The sequence below is a fragment of the Megalops cyprinoides genome, chromosome 11 (assembly GCF_013368585.1).
Source record: "Megalops cyprinoides isolate fMegCyp1 chromosome 11, fMegCyp1.pri, whole genome shotgun sequence".
NCBI classification, from domain to species: Eukaryota; Metazoa; Chordata; class Actinopteri; order Elopiformes; family Megalopidae; genus Megalops; species Megalops cyprinoides.
In genome coordinates, this window is record NC_050593.1 from 35,690,416 (window position 1) to 35,713,303 (window position 22,888).

At 46.2% G+C, this 22,888-nt stretch overlaps 1 protein-coding gene across 2 annotated transcripts in view; it reads left to right on the plus strand.

Moving 5' to 3' along the window:
- The first annotated feature begins 2,879 nt into the window (after positions 1–2,879).
- Positions 2,880–22,888, plus strand: part of LOC118785781 (zinc finger protein 385B-like) — a 47,192-nt gene continuing 27,183 nt past the window's right edge. The window contains exon 1 of one of the 2 annotated variants that reach the window (XM_036540713.1): positions 2,880–3,283. In XM_036540713.1, the coding sequence (XP_036396606.1) occupies positions 3,259–3,283 (25 nt within the window). In that variant the 5' untranslated portion in view covers positions 2,880–3,258. Of the gene's footprint in view, positions 3,284–14,935; positions 15,140–22,888 lie in introns of those variants that run through there. The other variant, XM_036540712.1, reaches the window with a different exon arrangement.

The window sequence follows — 22,888 nt, forward strand, 5'->3', positions numbered from 1 at the left end:
TTTAATGTCATCTGGAATATAAAGTGTTTTATTTGATGGTGAAAATGTGTTCTTTTATTCCCTGCAGTCAGGAAAGGCGTGTGTTTGCGGCGATGTGTACAGTGTTAGCGAGCTCTCCCCAGCAGCATTTAACAGCCGCCTGTTAGTGTGTCGAGCACAAAGCCCCACATCTGAAGTTATTAACGTTTAACTCGTAAGAAAGAGTGAAAGCGGAGTTGGGTTAATCCTGTAAGGCTGGCACTGAAGGCTGTCTCATTAAGCGGCTTAGCTTTGGCAGCGTGGCAGTATGCCTGGCACCGCCCGTCCCTGGTGCGTGATCGCGGGGCGCACCCTCCTTGCCAGCTCTGCTTTATTTATCCCGGCCCCCGACCCCCTGCCGGGCGGTGCTGACGTCCGCAGCTGGGCTCCGCCCGTCCATCTGCCCATCCGTCGGGCGCGGCCCCACCTGGGCGGCGTCTCCTCGCGAACCCGCCAAAACCTCACTCCCGCGAAGCGTCACGTCCGCGTGACAGACTCACCCGCTCCGCTCCAGTCAGCACCGTAAAAAGCTGTTTTCAGAAAAATCTTTATTTTGAGGCTGAGCAATTTCAACATGCGCATGAAAGGGATTTGACAGATTTTTCATATAGATTCATTTATCTTTCTGTGTGGGATAAAAATGAATTTGGCGCTCCGTGCGGAGGCTCTGATGGGTTTTTACTGTAATAAACGAGCCTCTCACTGCCTACAGTGATTTCCATTCATGCTCACAGCGGGGAGGCTGTGTTCTGACTGAGTAAGCGTGTAAACAGTAAACATCAGCATTCACACAGAGGGCAGCGGCTAGCAGCTACACACCACTGAACCCTGACCGTCACAGACCAGAGTCAGGGAGAGTCAGAGACTGGAGTGAAGGAAAGTCAGAGACTAAGGGAAAGTCAAAGAGCAGAATAAGAGACAATCAGAGTAAGACCAGAGTAACAAGGAGTCAAAGCCTAGAGTAACAGGGAGTCGGAGTAGACTCTGACTGGGGGAGGGTTAAAGGGGTGAGGAAAATAGACCCAAACCCTTCAGCGAGACACTTTCATTCGCCAAAGGTGTGGCCTTAATTGTTTCATAAGGAGCCATATTGTACTTATTGTGTTTATTTAATCTGATAGGTCAACTTAGAAATCCACCCCATTATACTGCAGTGGCCTAAGGAGATGGGGTGGGTAGGGGATGTAGGGAATTGTGTTGCCAGTCAGCTGCAGGGAGGATTATTATGCAGCCAGAAAAAAAAACAGTTTGGGAACCAGGCTGCCAGAGTTAAAAACACTACTGTTTTGGTAAGTGCTGTGGGTTCTTTAGGTTCTTGGTTCAACATGTGATTTGAGAGACACCACATTCATCAGTGCAGCGTCTCCAGCAAAGCACTGCAGTGTGGGATTTTCCTGGTCTAGATGAAAGAGTGCCCCCTACTGGCCCACCAGCATCACTGTAAGCAGCCTGGTTTTGAAGGAGGCTCCCCACAGAAGCGCTCACCAAGCCCAGCACTCCATCTGTGTAACAGCAGAAAGCTGCTGGGTGGTGTAGCTGCTGGCCGAGTTATCTCAGGTCACTGTGGGACAAATTCGGAGATGGTTTGGATGGCTTGTAATGTTTTCAACAGGAATGGTGGTGATGCTGGTGTATTGAACCTTATGCAAAAATTCTGAACTGTGTCCATACACACAAAATGCAATACATGACAGTATTATTATAAAACCTTCCAATTTTGCATAAGATTTTGTTGCCTTAATTTTTAAAATGCTCATTTTTATATCTTTAATTCTGACTAATATTACTAACTGCTTACAGATTTATTTATGTGAGTGAGTCAGTGAGTCTTGGGAAGTAAACTGTTTATGAAAGTGACACAAATGTTCAGTTTTTTGCTTTCAACATTTTGGCATTTAAAGGTTTGGCTTTAAAACGATTAGAGCGCTTAATGGAAGGTTGCTATCCTCGCTGGGCGTTAGCTGCTAAGTGGAGCCCCATTAGGTTTAAATACTCTGTGAATGAGTGTAAATACGCTGTTTGGCAGCTGCCCGCAGCCTCCAGTGCCCCTGGCTAACAGCGTTTGTTAGATTAACTTACACACATACAGCTCTGCCTGACCCAATGCCCATTCACTCATAACTGTCATTCTGCGCTGGTCACCTTTCACTGCATTTGTCATCTCTAATAGCAGGGCTTGTCCATCTGCTGTTCTCTCTCTCTTTTTGCCTCCTTTTTTCAGATGGCGGTGGTTCTTATTGGCTGAAGCCGCTTCACTGAGGGGTTGTTGACCCTTTGAATGCATCACCCTCCTGGTTTCTAGCGTGCCTTTTCACTTACATCAGTCATCAATTTCCCCCACTGTCACCTGCTCCAAGTTCTGGCTGCAGTATTTTTAGATGTGTGACAATGCTTATAGATCCTCGGAGTAAAAGAGCAGTTTATAAAGATAGACTGCGTTGCTTTAATGAATATGTGTGTGTGAGTGTTCGTGTGTCTGTGTATGTGTCTCTGTATGTGTGAGTGAATATGTGTGTGTGTATGTGTGTGTGTGTGTCTATGTGTGTGTGTGTGTGTATGTGCATGTGTGTTTGTGTGTGTGTAAGTATGTGAGAGTGTGTGTGTGTGTTTGTGTGCGTGTGTGTGTGTGTGTGCGTGTTTGTGTGTGCGTGTGCGTGTGTGTGTGTGTGTGTGTGTGTGTGTGTGTCTGCATGTGCGTGTGTGTGTGTGTTTGTGTGTGTGCATGTGTGTGTGTGTGTGTGTGTGTGTGTGTGTGTGTGTGTGTGTGTGTGTGTATGGACGTGAGTGTGTCTGTCTGCCTCTACACGCTGGGCTGTCTCCGCACAGCAGGGTGAGAGAGGTTTCAGCCTGCTTGTTTTTCCCTCCCTGTAATGCCTCTTCTGGCCAAACGCATGGTCTGTTTATTACAATGAGCGTCGGGAACTGCGAGTGAAATTGCCTGCCTGCCTGCTTTTTCTTCCTCCTCCTCTCCTGACAAATGGGTGCCTGTGAGCGCCCGCTCTCACCTCCAGAGCTGCCAGAGAGTGAGGGATCTCCAGTGCGCAGGGGAGCGAGCCGGATTCGGGGGAGCCTCCGCACCGCATTGATCTTAAAGTGAATTGTCACACAGATGATAAGGCGGGGAGCCGAGGCGAGCCAGCCCTCCTCTGCCTATCACACACGCTCTCCGACTCCGCCACGCGCCTTTCACAGGACGCAAAACCGCCTTGGCATTGCGCGAGCAGACTCCCGCCGGCGACGATGTGGGGCGGCTTCCTCGGCAGAGGTGAGCGGCTCTCTTCTGGTGAGGGCTTTGGTTTTGTCTCCACTTCTTGGCAATCCTGGCTGCTTTGATCGCTGCTATAATGCTGTATAAACTCTGTCTCTCACTATTCTCAGTAATCTGTGCTGTGCAGTTCTGATACATGCGCTGGTCTGGTTTAGAGTTCCACCTGATGTTAATTACATGTAATAATTAAATGACTATTACTCATTTTTAATCACCTTTGAACACACCAGAGCATTTAAGCTTTGGAAAGTGTCCAATAGTGCTGTATGCACAATGCTTGTGTTTTATGCTACTAAACTGAGTAGAAAAATAATAAAATTTCATTTATTACAAAACAGAACTCCAAAATACATAAATAACCAGCTTATTAAGTAATACATGCAGGATGTGTGTCAGAGTGTTTTTGTTGGAGTCTCCTGCCTGTGCTTCTGTAAGCTGACAGCTGAAGGCTCGGTGCTGGACTGGGGAGGCTGTGAGCAGAGTTTCTGTGGGTGTAGCTGTGGGGTGTTGATTCGCGGTGTGACGCCGGGAGCTGTCCTGGGGTTAGCGTGCTCCGATGTGCCACCACTAACACACGCCCGCAGACCCGGAGCCCCGGAGCCCCCAACGTCTGAAGGCATGTTTGGACTAAAGGGCTCTATTTTTAGAAGCTCGGTTGGTTTCAAGCGTGGAGCCATGTCTGTCTCGCTCTCTGTCTCCTGAGAAACGTGTTCAGATAAATGAGGAGGCAGTCATTGAAACTTGCTTTTAGAGACGCTGATTGATGTTTGTTTTCCTGAGCGATCACACCGTAGAAGCGGATCTGCCGTTTCTGGGAGAAAAGAGGACTGTGCTGGCTTTTGACTGAGCCAGGTGGATGTGCACAGACCTCGGCAGCTCTCTGGTGTCTGTTTATGTGACAGTGAATCTATAGAAACAAGCTTTGAAAGGGATTAAAGGCGCTGAGTTTGTTTAATGCAACAGTTGTGAATGTTTGCTTGCTGTGGTCTGTAGGCAGGAAGCTGGACCGAGAGGTAAGCAGCGTGATAAGGTGGCTGTGTGTGCTGGTCTGTCTCTTCTGCTCCTCTGGCCGCTATCTGAATCCAAGCATGAAATGAAATTTGTAGCTGCCACGTGCTTCTTATTTTGGGACTTTTTTATGGTAATGATCAGTTTATGGTTCAGCGCCATGGTTCTGGAGTTTATGATAATGCTCTATTGGACAAGGTAAGGTGCCCCTTTGAGATAAAAAACCCTAATTACACCCAAGAGAGAGGGATAACCAGTGACCCACACAGGCAGGGGCCATTTCTGAAATCACTGCGGCTGGAAAATGCTGGCAGTTTATAGCTCTTTCCCCATCTCTCACAACTGCGTGCTTTTGTATTTTTTGCACCACTGGTGAAAACAGTGCGTGTGTGTTTTGGGGTGTGTATGTGTGTGTGTGCATCTTTGTTTGTGTGTTTGTGTGTGTGTGTGCATCTTTGGTTGTGTGTGTGTGTGTGTGTGCGTGTGTGTGTGTGTGTGAGTATGCGTGCACATGCGTGTGTGTAGGTGTGTGCATGTATGCACATGACTGTGTGTGCTTGCTTGTGTTAGTATAACTAAATGGTAAATAGCTGCATGGTAAGCCAGTATAACTGCATGTGGTGTTAGTATAACTAAATGGTAAATTGGTGTAGCTGCATGGTAAGCCAGTATAACTGCACGGTAAGCACGCAGAGGAGGTGCTTTTGCCCTGAGCTTTCATACACTCCTCCTCCATTCCTTCCTCCCCCACCTGCAGGGTAGTCCCCGGTGTCCGGAGCCAGCGGCCCCTGTCACATAGGCTCCTCTGAGTCCTTTCAGGGGATAATCCTGTCTGTGCCCTTTCCCCAGTGGACAGAGTCCCCTCAGGCAGGATGGTGACAGCCTTGCATTGTTAGCTGTGTATAGGGGAGCAGTGCGGCGTAGTGGTAAGGAGCACAGCTCGTAACTGAAAGGTTGCTGGTTCGATTCCCTGCTTGGACACTGCTGTTATACCCTTGCACAAGGTACTTAATGCACAGCTGCTTCAGCAAGCATCCAGCTGTCTAAAGGGATAACAAGTAAAAACTGTAACCTATGTAAATTGCTCTGGATAAGACCATCTACTAAATGACAATAATGTAATGTATAGCTCATCCTGGCTGTTTTCTCTGTCTACTTTCACCTTTAGTTCACTGTAGGAAAGCCTGCTTTCCTTTGGAAAGATGCATTCATATTCTTCCTGCCTCACGAGCCTCGTTGATGTTAACACCTCACTTTTAAATGTTATCCAATTATAAATATCGATTTGTGCAAATTGGAAATGCCATTCCATGTTGATGGATGTGCATGAGGACGAACCTCCATTGCGCTTTTGCTGAAAAAGCAAAATTGCCTTTAATTAAGAGGTCATGTCCATGTCGGAGGAGCTTCATGTTTATAGCGGGCTCTATGCATCGGAAGATGAAAGTGCTCATTAACCTGTTCCAGGCTCAGGCTAACAGCTCCTGGCTCTCATCTGAACCTGTAGACAGATATAGCTCCATTTTCTCTCTCACATTAAATCACTGCTCCACATTTAAGGCCAAATCGTGTCTCTGTGGTGACCATCAGAGATGCAGAAGTCACTCACAGTGAAAATAGAGCTGGAACGTGCTGTATTCTGACTCTGAGAGAAGATGGTCATCTCCACACATCCAATTATAGTCCAATCACAGTCTTTTTACTGAAAATCTGTGGTGTGATGGGGACGGTGGGGAGAGGCGTTGGGTTGCAGTTTGGAGGAGGGACTGTGATATGTTCCTGGTGCAAGTGTGAATTAGTGAGCATGCATTATCATTGCCCATAGACAATCACCACTTAACATGAACTGGGACTTCCCAGGGAGCACTTTGTCACTTTGTGGGAATTAAGTACGTTTTACATTTACATTTACATTAACATTTATTTATTTATCAGATGCTTTTATCCAAAGCGACTTACAAAAGTGCATACAGCAAGTATAGCGACAGTACGGGGACAGGATGTGTACAGTTCCACAATGAGACAGTTCTCAGCTGAGAGCAAGGTCTGTTTGAGGACACAGTGCTATCAGATTTGTACAATTACAGCGTATAGGGCAACTAATGTGATACACCTTCAAATGGCAAGCTTCAACAGTTTCGTTTTATTTTACATCAGCCTGGTACTTTTGCTTACGGTCTTTGTTGTTTTCATGTATATCTATTCATTTTGGCTCATTTGTCACGTTGGCAATTTTGAAGTGAAAATTTTTGCCAACGCCTTTCCAATAACTGGGAGATTTTAATATATCCATTTTTAAGAGCCTCTCACGGGTGATTAGAACACATTAAAAGACTTTTTCTGCCCGTAGGGAATTGAAAGCTTGTGTTGATTTAGAAAATTAATTGGCACCGCTTGAGATGTTATGCTTAACTTGGTGCAGTTCACTCAAGAATCAGTGTGTGTGTGTAGTAAAGCATCTATCTCTCACAATTAGTCACTGTTGTGTGAATACTTGGCTCTATAATCCCTTTGTTACAGCTTTGTTAGAGTACACATGTGGTATGAGGTTTATTCCAGACGGCTGAAGCCCTCGGACTTGTTTTAGAAACCGCTGTGTTTGCTCTAAATGGTAAAAAAGTGAATGTGGTCAGTTGTGGTATCGTAAAGCTGTGGACGTGTCAAAATGAATAAAGTGAATTAAAGCAGAAAGGAGTGTAAAGACCCACAAATATGTGCTTTATTAACGGGGAAAAACAGGAGTGTGAAAAGCATAAAGTAAGCTATGAGGAATTGGGTCTTTTATTTGCCGGGTCATATTTATGTATGGCCAGATTACATAAAACTGTTCCTTTAATCTGAGTCTTGGAACCTGGCGTGAGTCCTACATATAACTTGCATATGCCAGATTGTGAAATAAACGTCTGTTTGCAAGAAGTAAAGCCAAACCTGCGCTCCTGAGGATCTGTTTGCTGCAACTGAGAGCTGACTGCAAACCAGAGAGAAATAACACCAGGCAAGACTGGCATCCGCTCAGTCAAACAGTACATCCAGAAATGGATGCATCTCACTGTGTTTACACAAGAGATCACAATGACCATTCTTCCACTTTAGAGGAGATAGATAGCAGGCCTGAAAATAATGTTATGCGCACACTGTTAATTTAATTATATGTTATGTAATTAGTGGTGTTATTGAAGTTAAATGACTTTATTCAAAGGCTAATAATGTCTCCTTATGAGGGAAAGACGGGGCAAATTGCTTTGATAGTTTGCGTTTTTAGCTGCCTGTGATTGACAGCCTTTCTTCGCTTTTAAAGACACAAGATACAAAGACAGTGCGTGGCAGAGCTGTGTTTTGTTTAACATTCTTCAGCAGAGAGTCGATGCTCTTACTGAGGGAAGCACTTGGATCTGTATAATATTGAGCACTTAGGAGCCCCACAATGTGTGTTAAGGGGCCCAGTGAGGAAGTTCAGTGCTCAAACGTTGCCCAGGGGAGGACAGAAACACGCCCTGGGGAATAGTGCAGGAAAGCACTGCTCAGCTGACCGTCACAACGGCGGTCTTCAGTGTGGAAAAAGCTGCTGTAATCCCATCACAGCACACCCCTGTTTATGCAACAGGGTGTCTGGGTGTGGAATCTGCCCTTATTATAAAGAGGGCTGTTGTTTTGTGGAGGAGCTATTGGAAGCAACTTTACTATAGTTTGGGGTTTGGGCAAATGTAACAAACCAAACTTGTCAAGGCAAAACTCATGCCTGTACATCATGACGGCTAACATTTTAGTTCAGAGGGCCTAGTCCCATTTGCTGCTGCATTCTGAGTGGTGCAGTGCATTCATTTGGACACTCATTCTTCAACAATGGATTTTTTTGCATCGTTTTCTTCAATTTCACAGTCATTAAAAGAAGTCTGAATGTCGTGTCAGCTTCATTAGAGCTAGGCCTTCTTATTGAAGTCTCCTTCCTTTGTGCTTTAATAGTAAAGAGGGGTCAGCTCTTTCCTGCAGGCATTCAAAGCCTCCTAAAGAAATTCCTTTATTAAATCGCTGTAAAAAATTAACAATTTTAAGTCGTCCCTGGCGAGCTATGCATGGCGTTATCTGGAATCTATTTTCTGAAAGTGTTTAAAGTGCAATGATGTCACTGCGAAAACCTGCTGCCTTAAGTTGTTCGGCTGAGAGATGTTCACTGCAGGAATACGCTTCCAGCTACGCAGGCCAAACCCGTTTTCATCCTCCCAATCAGAGTCACGCATGGAGCAAATTACAGGCAGGATTAGGCGGTGTTAAAAGGTTACCCATGAGAGCGTGACCAACTGGAGCACCTGCTTTTGATTTGATGGTATTTTGTAGCGACATAAACCGTATCTCAGCAAGCCTGAGGGAGACGGTTTGATCTTAACGCGATTAAAGCGGCGTGATTCTAGAACAAACCCGCGTAGCCTGTAAAGGGTGATGTTCTCCTTCCTCTCCATCCTGTTATCTTCAGAGAGGAGCCTATGTCATGGACTGAAGCATGCTGGGTAATACCCGCTGTCTTTTAGCGGCTGTTTCAGAAAGAGTACCTTAGTTAGTGTAAGTGAACAACCGTTGGTTTGGCTCTGTATGCTGTGCTCTCCAGTAATGAGTAACTCTACAATCATTTGATGGCATTCGATAAATTCAATAATAAGGACTACTGGGGGACTCGTATTTTACCTGCTGGCGTCCAGCTTTCCTGTTGGCTTTCCGTTTATCTGCTTCCTGTGACCCTCCTTTGTCTCTCAGACAGTGCTGTAAATTGTGTTGTGGCATCTGCTGGGTTTCTCTGTGCTTCGGCGGTGCTCTAGAACGTTTGTCTGTTGGAAACTTGAAAGACGAATGCATTTAAATCGGCCTGTGCTTCTTCAGCGTTGTTGCATATTCCTTTTCCCGCACTGACGGGTCTGTCAAATTAGAGATTGTTGCTACGCAGAGAGCCCATAAACAAATTATTCTGGTGTTTCTGTGGGAGTAGACAGCAGGACTCAGATATTTCACAGTGGAAGATGTGCTTGTTTTTAAGTGATAGGGATCCCTGAGCCTGCATAGTGCAACTGCAAGACCAAGCTTCAGTTCTTTATACCCCCTACTGAGTAGATGTAAAAAAAATCTTCTGTTAGGAACTCACTGGAGGTCATATAGCTATGGCTATAACAGGCCTTTTGAAGTGTCATTCAATGTACTTGTGTGCCTCTCTAAAGCAAGATTCAGCTTACATTTGTTCCCATACTGAAACTGTGGTGGTGTAGCAATAAAATGTTTAGTTCATTCCACAATTTATTTATCTGCTTAAAACCCCAACAAAAATTCATTTGCAAACACATTGCATCTAACAGCTGCTTCATAAAATAACAGCACCCTTAATAAACTCATAAATGGGCCGATGCGCTGCCTGCTACCTTAATCCCTGAGGAGGAGATGGTCCCTGATTGAATTTCAAACTGATCTCATGCTGCCATCTTTCAGGTGGGGAAATAAGTAAGCTATATGAAAAGTGATTACAGCATCAGTGTCTGGAAAGAACAATGATAGGTGCAATAAAGACAGATTTGTAGTGGGTTCCCCCAGACGCAGTGGACCTCTCGGATACACCGTGCTGCATGGCAGTGGTCAGTATGGGGACAGAGCTTGCACAGTGAGGGCTGAATCAGCTTTCAGAGGGCAGCTGCAAGCTCGAAACTGTAGGAGGAGCCCCAGGTGGGAAGCGATGGTTCACCCTCTGAGACAGCGTGATAGCAAACCTGCTACATTGCCTTGCAGTTTGACCCTGTGCGCATCTGAAGATGTACTGGTGAACTTTTGACTGCCCTAGAAAACTGAGAAATGAATTGTTCATATGCCTGAGACCAGCACTCTCTCGAGGGCAGATGGCTGAAGGCTCAGCCCGGGTGTGTGAACACCAGAGGGGCCAGCACGTTCATTTTCAAACCGGCTAATTTAACATCAGTAATGTGCTATAATTTAATCCCCCTCCTTGAGTTTGAATAATCTGTGGTTGTTTAATGTCATTATTCTATAAAACAGAATAAAGGAACCGGCAGGAGATTCACTCAGCACACAACACAGACCCTCCTTTCCCAGACTGACAGCGATCTGCTCATCTCATAAACAACACGACCCATTATAGGAGGACGTGATCTGCATGTCAATACCGCACCGACAAAATGCTACAATGGTTTAGACTGTGCTCTATTCCAGTAGATGTCAACATGGGGGATCTAATGAAGCATGTGGCCACATTGTAAAACTGAATGACCTGCATTTTCCACCTCATCTTAAGGTCAGAGCCCCGGTGTCCTTGAGTGCCCCTTGGGATGGTTGGTCCATCCATTCCCTCAGTGCTAAACACACAGTCTGAAAGCGCTGACAGCCTGTCTGTAAGCTGCAGTCAGGGGCAGCAGACAGCCCCTGTGCCTTTGGCATTACAGGGTGGGATTATTGTGTGGATAGTGTTACGGGATGACTGCTGGCGAAAAGGACAGAGCAGCGGGGTTGGGCGGCAGTGACACACAGATCCACTTCGTCTCTGCCCATTAGAGCTGTTTTCATTTAAAACGTTTCTATAGAGTAAACCCCTCCCCACGCCCTCCTTCCCTCCCCCCAGCTCAGATATCAAACGTAAAGCTCGTAACTCTTACAGGCCCTGAGAGCAGGGAGTGCAGCTTTGAACTGCGGAACACTGACAGGCAGGACAGGCTGAGCTCATTCACCCAGCTCTGGAGGTCCAGACAGAGCGGCACTTTGTGGAAGAAAAGTCTCACAGTCTTGTTCCACAAAATGGTACAGGTTTGCTCCAAAGTATTAAACCCTCCCAAAGAGGAGAGACTCAAATGTCCCAGAAGAGGAGGGAGCTGTATGACTCTGGAAGTCCATTTTTTTGTCTCTCTGACTGTCTCCCCTAAGTATAGCGTGGGCTGACCATAACTGAGGAGGTGGACCAAAACAGGAACAGTGACGCAGCCACTACAACCACCTTTGATTCACAGCTGGAGGGATCTTGAAAGGATCTGGGGGGAGGGATCTGGAGGAATCTGCTGGGATCCACCTATTGTTAGGAAAATAGATTTACTCATTAAGAATGAAAATTCATTGCATTCTGACCATCCTTTCAAAAAAACCAGCTGACATATCCTATATGTCTTGCTAACTGATAGGCTGGAATAACTTCCAACGGTAAACCAGGTGAAAGTGACAACTAAACACAAGAAATTCTGTCCCATGTATCGGTGGTTTCATGCATACTTTTTCCCTCCTGGTACTTCACGCCTATTTCCCTGCAGAATAAAGCCACTGGCCTTGAATTTCACTATTTTTTTTTTGGTGTCTGTAGCCATGTCTTGGTGGTTAGCTTTGGTCTTGTGCACATAAATAAACTCAGAAAATGGCGACTGCGTTTGAGCACTTTGTGTGCCTTGCGTTTTGATTGGGATAAAGGAATTGTTTCCTAACCTCTTGTGTTTGTTTGTTTGAGGGTAAAAAGTTGCGTGGTGTACCTTTAATTGTGTCAGTGAGTGCAGTTTTGGTATTATACAGTACCGTGAAGTCTAAAGGAGGTGCAGGCCAACATCCTGCTTCAGGCCTGATGTATTTAGATGCGCTCAGTATTAGTTCAGATTAGATTCAGTTTAGTCACTTTATGTGCACCTCCCAGCAGGGATTTTGGGAAGCCTGATTCTCCCTGTAGATGCATGTGCTGATTATGATGCTGTTGACTCTTGGGGCAATGTGGAATTTTGTCATTTGTTCCCAATCCAGTTATCTTTTCATCACTTCCAAATCGCTTTTCAACCCTCCGTGCATGACATGCCTCGGTTTATGGGCAGGAGAGGTTTCTTCTGTTGAATTTTAAAAGATGCAGCGATAGCAGCTCCTCAGTTTCTGACTGCTCTGTGTGCCAATGAGATGCGCACCACAGCACAAAGTCGTGCCACAAAATCAGATTTGGGCCTTTGATAATGAGTGTGGAATCAGTGAAAAAGTTTGGGTAATTTGGAATTAATTACAGCTCTTCATAGTTTTAATGCACTGACAATAGATAATATTATAATGTTTTTTTTGACAGGACATCTGGCTTCTTTTACAGTGGCATTTTATGGTGATGTTTATCCAGTAATTTTGTAATGTAGATCCTTTTACTATATTTTAAACTATTACGCCATCTCCTTTGGTAACCATACTCAAGAAGCAAATATTGCAACATGGATTATAGACACCTGTCAGTTTTATTTGCATCTGAACATTTGACACGTTGGTAATTGACTCCTTAATATAAATCTGAGACAGGACAACTGGTATGTCCATGCTAGTGTCAGTGGGCCCTCTCTAAGCACCCGGGATAAAGGAAGTTATTTATGACTCCTGTGATGGACTCGTGCTCTCTCTTAGAGTTAGCGGACTGGAGTGTCCATATGTAGCATATTACCCAAATACAGTCATCAGTCTCTGAGTGACCGCAGTGGGGCCCAGCTAAGACATGCTCTTTACATCAGAAACAGTGACAAGGTGCAGGAAAGGTACAAAATGTGTAAGGTAAAAATTTTGAAAATAAGGAAAATAGAAAGATAGAAATTAGCGGTGGCTTTACACCCATTTGAAATGCTGAATCAGTGTCCTGTGTGAATGCAGGAAACTCTTTCCCAGGCCGGTTTTACTGCTGGTTGATGTGTGGGACTTATTTATAGTGAGGCATTAGCTGGGTGAGCTGCTGTAAGCAGAGAAGGGTTAGGGTGATGTGAAATCAGTAACGCCGCTGATCCCTCTAAAGAACTGTTGTGCTGTAAGCGGAGAAGGTTGCAAACTCCTGCCGCCGAAACCAGGTGAAAACACTGATGGCGTTCCTGCGCGGGTGACGTCATCGTGTCGGGGGAGAAGGGGAGTGGCAGAGAGAGGGACTCTTCCATCATGAGCTCACTGACTGATGGGTGTTCTGTCTGCAGTGGTGATCAGTGAGAAAAAAGATTCGCTCATACTGTGAATCGTCTTTCTCTGAACGCTCTTTCCAGGGACATGGCCGCAACAGCTTGCTTGTGTTGAGAGAATGATCATCACTGTTGTTGCCCTGGCAGGACGTTGGGCAACCTGATCCCAAACATGCAGACCGCTGCCAAATATCTGCGGTCTCCCAGAATGTATGGAAAGGGCAGGCCAGGGTATTGTATGATCATGAGGAGATCATAAGGTTTGCTTTGTCAGTTTTATTTTTCTTTTCTTTTTTTCATTTCTACATTTGTGTGATGGGATGACTGAGGTAAACGGAGATTAAGGCCTGTGTCTTTATTTGACACTGACTGCAGTGTTGTACACAGAGACACCAGCTCCATTAGACTGGTCCCACTAATAGAACTCCCACTGTCTCCAGCTCCTCATGACCACGAACCAAGCCTGCTCTGTGCGCTCCCAGCTCTCTCTCTCTCTCTCGCTCTGTCTCTCTCTCTCCCCCCTCTCTCTCCCTCTCTCTCTCTCTCTCTCTCTGTCTCTCTCTCCCCCCTCTCTCTCTCTCTCTCTCTCTTTGTCTCTCTCTCCCCCCTCTCTCTCCCTCTCGCTCTGTCTCTCTCTCTCTCTCCCTCTGCCTCTCTCCCTCTCTCTCTCTCTCTCCCTCTCTCTCTCCCCCCTCTCTCTCTCTCCCTCTCCCTCTCCATCTCTCTCTCTCCCTCTCTCTCTCTCCCTCTCTCTCTCTCTCTCCCTCTGCCTCTCTCCCTCTCTCTCTCTCTCTCCCTCTCCATCTCTCTCTCTCCCTCTCTCTCTCTCCCTCTCTCTCTCTCCCTCTCTCTCTCTCTCTCTCTCTCTCTCTCTCTCTCTCTCTCTCTCTCTGTGTTCCTCCTAATCTGAGGGATTTGCAGTTCGTTTGTTCCACAGGGCTGGAGGAGAGAGGATGGTGGGGCAGTGACAGGGCAGGTGTGGTCTGTCAAGTAACGCGATCTCAGAACCGCCGATCTGTTTAATGTGCTGATGAAAACGAGGTGCCACTGGACGGGGACACCCCCCCTCCCCACCCCTCCCCACCCCACCCCCGTTCCTTTGTACATTCATCGTTCCTGCGTTTCTGCCTGCCTTAAGTGCTCCCATGAGAACTGTGGAAATGAAGTTACTGTGGAGTAATTGCGTTTTCCCCTGAGGGCTGTGTTCCCTGAAATTTCTGAAGGGCACATTTCAGAAACGGGAACCGGCACAATGACCAGTGAACTATGGCGGGGGGCTGAGTGCGGACAGGGATAATAAAATGATGTCAGATGTCCCAGTATGTGAAGTGTGAGTTTATCTCTCTCTCTCCCTCTCTGTCTCTCTCTCTGTCTCTCCTTGCTTCTCTCCCTTTGTCACACAGTACATTATAGCCGCTCTGTGTTCGGTGTGGTGCTGTTGTCTGACTGGCCAGCCGTGTTGGTGTGTCCTGCAGACTGCGAGTCGAGTCTGAGCTGCTCCTCCTCGCTACCAGCCAGATTCCAGCCGGCTGAGTCAGAGTCAGGTGCGGCGTGTAAAACCGATTAATTCACACGTTCGGTCTGGGCGGTGTGGAGGCGATAGCTTCGCCTGCCGACTCGTTCCCCCTCTCCGGCGTGTCGGGGTGACCTAGTTTTCCGCGTGTTCCGCCACGCCGCTCGGCTGGCTGGGGTATCTGCAGCTGCAGGCGGCGACTCCATCGTTTCAGGGAGTTTCTGAGTGAGTACCTCCCGCTCCCCGCTCCCGGGTGCAGCTCTCCAAACGTGTGCTCCTGCGGTCTCTCAGCCGAGGCAGCGGCGTGCGCACGGCTCCGTCCGGCCAACGAGAAAAAATTACGAAAATTGCGAAATGCGTCCGACGCCCAAATGAATCCTCTCCCCTTACATGGCTCAGACGTGCTATTGGGTGAGTAGAAGCAGACAGCACGTGCGGGAGGGTTTTCTTTGTGTTTCTGCCTGGTGTTGCACAGTGTCTGTATGTACATCGTGCCAACATCAGCATATTCAGTGCGTGTCTGTATGGCTTTCCTGACTGGCTTTCACTGCGTATGGAATTGGCTTTGATCTGAGGACAAAAGGCACAGTGCGGTGATGAGGATGAAGAGAGTTTTTATATTTTTTATATTTTTAATTAACTTTTCAATATGAGGAATGAGCTGGATGAGGCTGAAGTACCACTTATCTGTGCACTTGCGTAACAACATGATGACTGGCACATATTTATGGTGGTGATTTTATGTGGCTGGCAGCAGTAATTATGAAAACTGTAGCCGACAGGAGATTTTATTATTTACTGTGTGATGTTGTTTACTTTGTGGGGCAATGACTCCACTATAAGCTGAGCTCAGAGCTGGCTCTTTAGATTAACAATGCTAATGTCTTTGACTTGAGTTAATGTAAGATGAAACGCCCGTTTTTACGCCAAGTGTAATATGTTGTGAAAGCCTGTATATCGCTTTGTTCTTCACATCAGAGCGAGTGCTCTTGATTCAAAGAGAAAGCCCTGCACATGGGGATGTCAGACAAGACCTTTCTCCAGCAAACTTATTTGACAGTTTGGCACTTCTTCCGAAAAGGTATTACTGAAGTACATGAAAGGCAGTTAATACGTGTTTATAATAAAACCATGGAGTAAAGGCAAATGTATACTTTATCCTGAGAGTTAACCTGTGATGTCCGCATTGATGTGAGTGCCTTAGCTGCCCCTCTGGTAAAACCCTCTCTTTTCACCCGTGAGAATGTTGTACAGGGATGGAAATGGAAGCTGGACCTGAAGGACCACACTGACAGAATGAACACAATATTGAAATGACAGTATTAATAGCTGGTGTCGTGGCCCTTCTTGACTCCTGGAGACCCCTTTCTGCAACCTTCGGCAGGCTTTTATTAACTCTCCCAGAAACCCTCTGAGAGAGGAGCTCGATGAGCGCTCAACAGGCTGTCCTTAAAGACTGCAGCGAGACAGCTTCATTTCTCCAGCACAGGTATTCACAGAAGGGGTCTAACAGCTGCTTCATTCACAGGGCTGAGGAAGAGATTCTTTCAGGTTCTTGTTCCGCCTGGAACAAACTTTTACTCAGCTATTTTCAGACTGATCAGTTTTAGAGTTTTGTGAACTGCTGATCCATCTGGTTCTGCCTCTCTGCTCTGAGCGACATTTCTGCGGTTGATGGACGTGTCACCAGCTGCACCGTGCTAAATTTAAACATTAATCACATACCGTCTTGCAAGTCAGTCTTCATTTTCGTCATTAAAGTTTAATATTTCCCTGCACCACTATCACTCAAGCAGGTAATGCTTTTTCACCATGTGATAATTTGCATAATTAGGTTTAATCATTTCGGTGTAAATCTCATTAAATATTAAAGCATACAGGTTGAACATATTTTATTCTACAAGAAGAGAAGTGATATATTATTGATAGGGAGGGTAAGACACATACCAGTGTCTATGTGCTTTGTTCTCCTTAGTCTTGAAATTGGGCCGTAATGTTAAATGTAAGCTGTATGTCACCTGTAAGATTAACATACCCTCTCTGGCCATTCCCTGGACTCCTTTTTTCAGACTAAGAACGGCATTTAATGAAGCTCTCTGTCCTTTGAATTCAGGAGCATTATACTTTTTGGTAATTAAGAAAACTTGTTTGTCAGGGATGGGAAAATTGCTGGAAACATTTAGGTGATAGTAAGGCATGGATTCAGGAGTTCACTTACCCTGTTACCCTGGCCTCTCTGTATACTGCAATGATGTACACATCTATGGTCAAATATGTCTCCCTGTACTCTGTAGTGATCAATATGTCCATGGTGAAATGTCTCTCCCTGTTCTCTGTAGTGAGCTCCATGCCTATGGTGAAATGCTTACTCCATACCAGGCTCTGATTTCTAGATCTGTGTCTAATAATAGGCTGATAAGCTATTGATGAGCCCAGATATCCTTTACAAGCATCCCAGACTGTGGGTCAGAGGTACAGCAGGATACCTTGGCTTGTGGCAGTTGAGCTTTCTCTTTTGCAGCTATTGGAGAAATGGAGAAAGATTTTTTTTTTAAGTATAAGGTTGCATGTTTTGCTGTTTGTAAACCACCAGAATACCACCAAGCAAAACACACAGTGTGAAAATGTATAATGTGTTAAGCCAATTGGACTGCTCAGAGTATGTTACCATGTGGTGTGTTTGTCTACACATCACTGAAGTCTGGGAACAGATCAGTCACCATACCATTAAGTGGTGGAATTTTTTTAAGCATTTGAGCTAATTTGTTTACAACAGCGGGTTTTTAAAAACAGTCACTAAGGACTTTCAGGCAAAGCTTTATTTTGACCAACTCCTACCCTGGAGATGCACAGTCCTCGAATTTTCAGAATTAACTTCCAGACATCTGCTCAACCACAGATTATACAACGCTGGGAACAACAGGTTATTTGAGGTTCCCATCCAATTAATGGCTCCAATTAAATAAATAAAACATACACTGGAAGAAATGTGGTGCAATGTGTGCAAAAGCGGTGTTCAGCACACACACGCGTGCGGGCAGGGAGTGTGTGCAGGTGGCCAGGGAGCATGGAGGCACGCCGCTGTGAGCGTTCGCGCAGAAAACCCACCGCGCCCGTGGCATGCAAAGGGACGGCTCTTTATCTAATCCCATTCAGCTTGAATAAAATAACACCAAATCAATACCGGCAGACAAATGATCAAATCCCCCCCCCCCCCCCCCCCCACAACAAAACAATAATTACATGTTCAGCTCCATGTTGAAACAAGGCTGCTGTTGACCTACATTTAGGGGAAAAAAGCCCCCACATCAAATGTTCTTCCATCAGAGAGAGAGACAGACACAGTTTTCCCCAACCGCGCTCTGCGTAGTGGGGGATGGGCATTCTTTATGTCTGTAAAGTATGTTTGGGACACTAATTTCCAACATAACATTCCAAATTTCCAACAAAAGCCAAGGCAAGCCATGGATGTGCGCTCCAAGGATATATAAGGATGAGCCGACTGGTTACTGTTGGTATTTTCTCAGCAAATAAAACATAGGCCTAAATCGTTTGGCAGAAGAAAAACTGTGGTATTTTTCACAAATGAAGCCTTAAATTTTAGCAGTTGGATTAGATGTACTGCAAGCCTGTGTAGTTCACCATACAGCTGATCTCTTCTATAGAAAGACTGCATGTGAAGTTTGTGTGAAGGGGATGGTGAAAAAGCAAGGAATGTGATTTAAATGGTTGGAATGCAGTGTGTGATATGAGCCGTATTCCCTAAATTACGACATGCAAGGCAGAGTGGCTAAGCATTACTGTAATGTAGCTAAACACCGCTGTGATTTCTGTGCCTTTAACAGGTTTAGCGTTTGAAGGAATTGCTGGTTGTATTTCAAAGAATTAAAAATTTGATTACTATATGTTGTATGTAGATGTATTCAAGCTTAAAGTAAATACGTAAAAATCAGTTGTTAGAACAGTAGTATTGACAGACACAGCATTGTTTAATATGACTCTTATCTTTTAATTTGATCTACATTTGATCTACATGTCACATCAGATCAGATCATGTATGTTCAGATATGCTATGATAAAATATGATATGATAAGATATGATCTTATGAAGTATTGGTGTTTTCTGGATGTAGAGTATGTCAGATGTAACTCAAAGTGTGCTGATAATTTCTCAGGCTTTTCATTCTCATGTTTGTGAAAGCACCAGCAGACAGTGTGTTTTTGGGTAAGCCACTGAATGCCCTCACCTATCCACTGGAGGGCTGGAGTGTGTCCAGTGATTGTAAATCTGGTGAAATCCTCCAATGTGGAAATCTCACACAGTGTGTTATACGCCCTGGGGGGTGTTTAAACACACCCCAAAGCTAAGGGTGCTTAAGCCAACATTTGTCTTTCTCCGAAAAGCAGGCGTGGGGCTGTACAGAGGCCTGAGAGAGGCAGCCCCGGCGTCGGGGGAGGACTGTTGTTCTTGTGCCGAATTTGGCCCACTTCTCTCAGCAAAATAAACATTTTAAATGGTGTCATTCTGTCAAGGGGAGCGCGTGTGGCAGAGGAGCTCGGTCCTGCTGTTCCTTTGTCTCCATGGAAACTATGGAGCTGGAAAACCAGCAGAAGGGCTTCGTGGTAAAAATGAGTTTATGCAAGTCATTTGCACAGCGAGAGTGATGTACCCCGATACCAGCACGGCAATGCCTGAAAGCACGGGCCTGCAAGCTAAAAGGAAAGTTTCACAGCTTTACTGCCAGACTTCTCTTGTTGTAAAGATCCCTCGGTTTTACGCATATGTTTCTCTGCATGCCTGTTTATTGGGACGCGGGGGCCATACTTGGGAGTATTAGATAATGCATTCGCGATGCGCTGTTTGTGTGCGTAACCTCTCATGTGTTTTCGTGCTCTTAGCTTGGCGTGCTCGGCTCACTTCCCGCTGTGAAACCAGAGGAAGAGACGGGGAACTGCTTTTTTCGTTGTTTTCTACAGCAGATGTTCTTGTATTTTAAAAGTTCTACACCATTGTCTCTATTCTTCTCAACAGGAAAAGACTTTCATGACTTTTGGGTCTTGTTGATGTGTGTGGGAGTTTAATCGGGTTGATTGTTTTGTTTTTTAAATGTTTAATGACTGGGAGGCCTTTTGGTATCTTAGAAATGGAGTACTTTCAGTGGCACCACAACAGCAGGGCATTGTGGGTAGCATAATGTTTGTGTTTTGTTGGGCCAGGCTCAGAGTGGTACAGTTCTGTTCACCAGGATCCACGTCCAACTGGTATGATGAATAATCAGGATGTGAACCCCTCCAACCCCCCCTTTGTATTTTGACTGGGTGGAATGTGTATTAAGAAACTTGGCAGATTATGTGTGGTCTGGCAAACACATGCTTATCAGTGTTGGATCCAGAGTATTTTTAAATAACTTAAGGAGCCATGTAGCCATTCCTTAATTTATTTGTTTATTTGTTCAGTCTGTAGGGTGTTTTCAGGGCATGATTTATTATGATTATTATTATTACTATTGTAATTATATTGTAGCAGGATTGCTTCACCCAGACACCAAGGGGATTCACCTTTAAGCACTTCTGAGGTCTGAGGACTGGAAGTGGGACAGTGAAACTGTAGGCAAATTTGTTTTGTGCGGTTTCATCCAGCGATGTCACTGTAATACCGTTGTGCTCTGCTCTCCAGCCTTGGACAGCCCACGCAGTTACTCCGCCTCTGTTGTCCTGAAAAGGAGAGCTCACAGGTGTTCAGACCCCTGCATTCTGTTAGCAGGCTTGTAGCTAACTCACAGAGACGCAATCGCCCTTTGCTTGGACTCTCTACAGAAAGCTCCTCCTGGACTCCATGCACAGTCCCGTCCTGAAAGCCGTGGAATTTGGGGGTGGAATGTCTCGTAAAGACGTGAGCGTGTGTGCGCTGCTCCCTGCTCTCCCCTGCCTCCCACACCTGGCGCACGTGGGGCTGAATCAGGCAGAGAGGAGACAGACACTGTGAGTTACCACTCCAGATGCACACACACACGCACGCACACGCACACACACACTCACACACACTCACACACACACACATGCACGCATGCACACACTCACACACACACACACACGCGCGCGCACACACACGCGCACGCACACACACACACACACACACACTCACACACACTCACACGCACACACACACACACACACACACTCACACACACACACACACACTCACACACACACACACACACACACACACACACACACACACTCACACACACACACACACACACACACACTCACACACACACACACACACACACTCACACACACACAGGCCCCTCCTTCCCTGGGCTCGGCTGTGTGTGCAGCACCCAGTACCTGTCCCTTCTCCCGTCTGTACCAGACTAATGAGGCAGAGGAGGGATGTGGTCCACACCACCCTCCCCACAGCCAGCGGGAGCTGTGTCCTGGGTGTGCGCTGAAGGCCAGGAAGAGTGTATTATCATAAAGCACTCACTCATGCAAATTGAAAGCTTGGCCACCGTGGAAACTATTTGTGCCTCCTCTCTGTTCAAAAATGATGACAAAATTGACCTCTCAAGAATCATAATCAATCTCTTGTGTCAGAGAGGCGAGCTGAAGCTCTGCTGAGGTTGCCCCGCTGTGTAGGTGCGGACGTGTGTGTCGGACACGTGTACTGCAGCAGGATACTGCCGGACGTGTGTGTCGGACATGCGTACTGCAGCGGGATACTGCCGGACGTGTGTGTCGGACACGCGTACTGCAGCGGGATACTGCCGGACGTGTGTGTCGGACATGCGTACTGCAGCGGGATACTGCCGGACGTGTGTGTCGGACATGCGTACTGCAGCGGGATACTGCCGGACGTGTGTGTAGGACACGCGTTCTGCAGCGGGATACTGCCGGACGTGTGTGTCGGACATGCGTACTGTAGCGGAATACTGATGCGGAGCGAGAGGTGCTCACTCCTGCTTTCTCATGTGTTTGACATTTGGCCGCAAAATCCAAAACTTGCTTTCGGGCAGACGCGTCCTGTGTGCCCTTTTTAAAAGCCAGATTATGCCAGCGTGTGCTCGAAGCCTCAAATTAAGTTTGGTGAAATTCCCAGCAGTTTAATAAAAGTGATTATCCCGGATCAAAGGGCGATGTGTTGTAAGCAGACGGCCTCAGGCATGGTGTGCGTGGTGTTACTGCCCAGCGGCAAAATTCTCCCAGCGTGGGAGCATCGAATATAACACACATGATACACACCACAGCCCAAACACAGACGTGCCTCTGTCTGGAACACGCAAGCCACCCAGTGTCAGACCCTGCGACAGACAGACAGACAGACCCTGTCTGCGGCTCAGCCAATCAGATCGCCCATTCTGGAATTCCGTCATTTTCGCTGGCATGGGGACGTGAGCTTATGATGAGCCGTAATTTCATTTTCCCATGTCGTCAGGTGACATTAATGGAAGGGAGAGAGCTGCTTTTTATTCGGACGGTGTTTAAAGGCTGTAGAACGGCCCCCGTTCTCCCTCCGGCCTAGCGCACAGACGTGTGCATCTGCATCTAAATTGAATTTTGGGTATTATTAGATTTTCCCGGAATAGTGGTGGTTGCGTGTGAGCGGGTGTATGCGCAGACATCATGATGATTAGCCCGGCTGCTGGCTGCTTCACAGTAAACACTCTCGCCACTTCATACCGTGGGAATTAGCAGCAGCGTTTTAGGAAGGGGGTCTGTCTCATTAGAACAGACTCGGACAACGGTGGACAGCTGAAAGTTTTGACCTTGAAAAACTGAGGGAGTGCTTTGGGCTCTCTGTCTCAGAAGGACCAATCAGATTTTTCCCAGGGGTTGAGCATCTTTATGGTTTTGATTTGCCCTCAGATGGAATCCATGCAAATGGAGTATGGATATGAGGGGTAGATATGCACAGATATGCATCAGCCATGATGTTTAGCATTTTCCATTTCACTCATCATTTCTTACAGTATCAGTGTAGAGTGGAGAGCTCCCGAGCTACAGAGAAATGCAAATACTTTAACACAGTGGGCATCGCAAAAAAAAAAGAGTGAAATACGTTATTTTCCATGGAAACGGCAGGCGATATCAGACTTTAAATAGCATTCAATTAAATATTTATGTGGCAATTCTAATTTTAAAATTGCTAATCGGAGT